We start from the raw sequence: 4,610 nt of genomic DNA on the forward strand, positions 1-4,610 counted from the left end.
AGCATTCAATCTTTCTCGGGAGCAGCAGCCCCAGCCTCCGCTTTCTCTCTCTCTGCCTCTGCTGCGGCCGCTTGCAGGCCTGCGCCGCGCCGCTGCTGTGCATGGCGTTCACGTTCGAACTCTTCATATCATATATCTCTGATTACTGGAAAGTTGCCGCCGCTGCAGCGCTGCCGCTGGGAGTGTCGTGTGCGTTTTATGTCCCTTCCCTTCCCTTCCCGCCACGCCACGCCGGCACTGCACGGCGAGTGAGATCCATACCGTAGATACTCCGACGGGCAGCGGCGGACGGCAACACCGTCAGCGTCAGGCGACCGCATTAATTCCCATTTGGCTGCACTGCACCACGCTGGCTCCGCATTATTGTCAAAACACATTTAAAAAAAAAAGGTGAAAACGCGAACTTTATTACCGATTTACGATACCGAGTATACTCGTTCACACGCTCAGCAAATTGTGTAGAAAAAATGATAAACCAACGTGTTCGTTGTGACCCCTGTCAACGCCCATTAAAGTAAACAAAAATTCTGAGACGATAATGTGAATAAGCTCCAATATCGGTATAAAAGAAGTGTTCGCCATGCATACGCCCATCGTTTAATCTGATAGTGTGCCATCAGCAGTGTTGCAGTGATGGTCCCGGGTGGGTGTGGGTGAGGAGGAGAGGGACCTCGCCATGCTGCTCCGCATGCTGATCGCCCTCCTCCTCCTTCACCTCCCCCGGGGGGTCACCCGCCGCACCGCGAGGGGCCCCGTGTTACGTCACGCGACACGTGACGGTGGGGTGTGGTGGGGCGGGGCGGGGCGGAGTAGGGTTGGGCGTGCTGGGCTCATGATGATAATGTGATGCAAGGCGCCCGGGCGGGCCCGGCCGCCTGAGGTCACTGGGCCCCGTTGTATTTGCAATTAGGTCGATTAGCCTGCCAGTGTGTCGCACCTGTTTACACGCTCGCACGCCAGACTCGAGCCGACCCGGAAGTGCGCCGCTGGCGAGAAAAGACAAGTCGAGTCAACCCCGGCTATAAAGGTTGTGACTATTTTTGTTTCGTTGTCAGTTTTTTGTTTTTAAGATTTATTTCAGGCGATTGAAATGTATCGCTTTGCCTTTCCAGCCGGGCACTGCGGGGCCGGGCAGCGGTATTGTGTAGCGTTATAGGCTGAGCCGGTGTATCAGGAGGGTCGTAACGCCTTAACGCTCCGGCCGGGCGGGGCGCAGCGAAGGGCGCGGCTCTATGGGCGCCCGTGCGGTGTATTTTAAATCATTCCGCGAGTGTGAGCGGTGGTGCTTGGTGTAGTGTTTTACTGCGAGCCCCGGTGCAGCCTATAAATGCCTTCGTGCTCCCCCCGCTCGGTTTGCCCCCGCGCGGCCAGCCTGTCAGCCTGCAGGGTAGGCCGCCGGGCGCTGCCGCTGCGCGCGGGCGCTTGGCGGGTGGCCTACCTGGGCGTCGGCAGGCGCCCCGTCACAGCCTGCAGGGTAGGCCGCCGGGCGCTGCCGCTGCGCGCGGGCGCTGGGCGGGTGGCCTACCTACTCGTCGATAGGCGCTCCGTCTCGGTTCAGCCTGCAGGGTAGGAGGGTAGGCCTCCGAGCGTTGCCGCAGCGCGCGGGCGCTGGGCGGGCGGCCTATCTGTGTGTCGGCAGGCGCCCCGTCACAGCCTGCAGGGTAGGCTGCCAAGGGCTGCCGCTGCGCGCGGGCGCTGAGCGGGCGGCCTACCTCCGCGTCGGCAGGGGCTCCGTGCTCTACCAACACGCTCTGGCCGCGCTTCCGGCGGGGCCATTATATCCGTGGCGCGCGGCGCCAGGAAAACCCTGACGCAAACGCCGCGCTGTCAAACGCCGCGCGCGGATTGTCAAAATCTGTTATGCAAGGGCGCGGCGCGGTGGGCTGGGCCTCCCGCCGCCTATGCCGCCTGGCGACCGACGGCGGCCTTCATGCGTACGTCCCGGACAGACGTGCAGTATTGACGTGTGCGCGACCGTGTGCGGACGTGCCCGTCATATGGGAAGACGTGCCCGCCGGACACACTGCGAAGCGTAAATCGCGAATCCTGGTCGTTATCGATGGGTAAGGAGAGTTTTTTTAAAATCTCCATCATCGTGAAATTTGCGATGTATAGAACTACAAGTTCTTTGATCTTTATACGAGGTTAATTTGTTCGTATGCTGCTCTGCAAACATTTTTGTGGGGTGTTTTCCAGTTTAGTAACTTGTGTTTCTTTTTCTCCGTGTTGCAGATTCTTTGGCTGGAGCACGACTGCTGCGGTGACGTCTGCCGCTCACAGAGTACAGGTGAGTCAAGCCGAGTGGTGTGCAACAATGCACTCTGGAGTTTTCAATCCGTCGCGTTCGTAAACTGCCGCCGTCTCTCTCTTTCTCGTGCGCCGCCAGACTGCTCGCGGTGAGTGCGAGAGAGCGCGGGCGACGGTCGTTGCGGTGGGCCAGGATCACCACCGGCTGATGCGATGGGCCGCGATGGCCGCGATGATGGGTCGTTATGCCGCCACAAACGGTCATGAAATTTGAGCGATTCGAAGCGGCCATCGCGGCTTGATGGCGGACGTCGTCGCCCTGAAATTGAAAGAGCCCTTGTGTGTGTGTGTGTTGCCTGTATGTGTGTGGGGGGAGGGGGGGTTGTCGCCCATTATACCTAGCACGCGAGTCGGTACTCTCCGACATGGTGCGCTTAACTGACCATACGCACGCGTGGTTCGCGTTTGCTCAAAGAGGGTGTGACTCTGCCATAACTCATAACGTTAAGGCACGGCCATCGATGGCGTGTGTCGTTCCTCATCAAAGCTAAAGTTCCCGCAGCCCGCGCGCCCCCACCCCCGCCACCCTCTCCCCCCCTCTCCAGCCTGCAGCCTGGTGACATTCTTTTTCACATTCTAGGCCACATTTTTTTCTCCCAGCCGTCGTGCTGCCTAGTCCCCGCGCGGCTTGTGGAGGTGCGAGGGAGGGGGGGGGGGGCTGACTGACTGACTGACTGACCAGGCGCGGCCGCTGGATTGTCCGGCGTGCGGCGCGGCGTGGTGATGTACTGCCCCTATTTAGCAGAGTGGTGCCAGCTCGGCCACACCGGGGCAAGGGCCGCGGCCGGGGTTACACTCGCCTCTCTCTTCTCTCTTTTCTCTCTCTCCCTCCTTCTATCCTGCATTGCCACGCCCTCATACACCACCCATGATGTGCTCACCTCTCTCTGCTTCTCTCTCTCGCACACAAAAGTTGGCGCTTAGGTCGCGGCTCTACGCCAAGGCACCCCTTGTCGCCTTGGCCGTGTGCACGGTGCTGGAGAAATCGCCCTGCGCGCTGCTGTGGCGGCCGGCTGGAAGGCCGTAGAGGCGCCGGTGCCGGTGTGAACACATCAAGCCATCGGCCTGGATCGGATCGCAGGGGCAGTGAATATTGCCCCCCTGCCCCTCCTCTCGACCAGGGAGTGAAAGCTCACCTGGAGCATTACTGACTGTGATATCGCCATGTAGGAGACATTGCGTCACTCACGCACTCCTCCAGGCACTCCAGGACCGGTATGGTGCCGGTGGTGCGGTGCTGATTGTCCTGGAACAAGACCTGCTCCGCCTCCCTCGGCGCACCTGCCGCTGTCGCTGCAGTGATTGAAGGCCAGTGACTGTGAGGAATACACCAGGCTGCTGGTGATTTGCACTTCCCAGACTGTACTGCATGTACCGTACACGCCTGCCCGGGCTGGCTGCCTACTCGCCGGATGCGTGCGTGCGGTACAGCCCAACTCGGAATGTGGACGGGGCCTGGGTGAATCGGCCACCTGATATTAATCATTTTACAGCTTGGGTTTCAAGACATCGCGTTGGGAATCCGACCTGGCTGACCCCACGCCCCGCAGTCTGGCTGGTCTGGCTCGGCGCGGCAACAGTGTAGGTATAGTGCATACATACGACCTGTCTCCACGCGACCCTCGGGACTTTGCCGACTAGGGGTGGTGGCGGGGAGCGCGGTTAGGAAAGACGACCGCAACGTGTCACTACTTCCTTCCACTATGCGCTCGTGTCCACGATGTGGCCATGACCGACCACGACGTTGCCATCCGGCCTCGATCGCCGGGCGATCGCGCAAGTTATGCAAAGTCCGAAGTGTAACAGACCATAGTGCGGGGGCGTTGTTCCGTGGCGTGGTGGGCGGGGCGGCGCGCTGAGGCGGCCACGCCCTGCGGCCCCGTCCGTTTGCTTGTTGTTGGCGTGCACCCTCACCCGGACCGGGTTACCCTATGCCGGCCCGTGCCCTTAACGCCCCTTCCTTGCCCCTTTTGTTCGCCGCGCGCTCGGCTCATCAGTCACCGGCCCGGCCGCGACAGGCTTACACTCCACTCACTCCCCCCCGAGGTGTCAGTTGTGCAAAGCTCGCGGCCTGCCCTGCGGGTCCACGCGTACCCGGGCCACGGGCCGCGCCGGTGCTCGCGCCTCGCGCCCTCCTCGTGCAGCAGCCATTGTGTCGGGCTCCATCCATCCCCGCGTGCGTATGGCCTGTCCCGCGTGTGGTGGAAGAAAGCTCGTTCGAGGAAGCGGCGCGCCGCGGCGGCGTGCTGCAGAGCCCCGCCAGCCCCGCCAGCCCCGCCAGACCCGGGTGAGAGGGGGTAGGG

The 4,610-nt window shown here is 61.6% G+C and overlaps 1 protein-coding gene across 1 annotated transcript in view; it reads right to left on the reverse strand.

Moving 5' to 3' along the window:
• Window positions 1-3,708: 3,708 nt before the first annotated feature.
• LOC113203787 (katanin p60 ATPase-containing subunit A-like 2) overlaps window positions 3,709-4,610 on the reverse strand; it is a 2,276-nt gene continuing 1,374 nt past the window's right edge. The window contains exon 6 of the mRNA XM_052272028.1: window positions 3,709-3,779. Within this exon, the coding sequence (XP_052127988.1) occupies window positions 3,709-3,779 (71 nt within the window). The remainder of the gene's footprint in view (window positions 3,780-4,610) is intronic.

The sequence above is a fragment of the Frankliniella occidentalis genome, unplaced genomic scaffold (assembly GCF_000697945.3).
Source record: "Frankliniella occidentalis isolate FOCC.00 unplaced genomic scaffold, Focc_3.1 Scaffold184, whole genome shotgun sequence".
Classification (NCBI taxonomy): domain Eukaryota; kingdom Metazoa; phylum Arthropoda; class Insecta; order Thysanoptera; family Thripidae; genus Frankliniella; species Frankliniella occidentalis.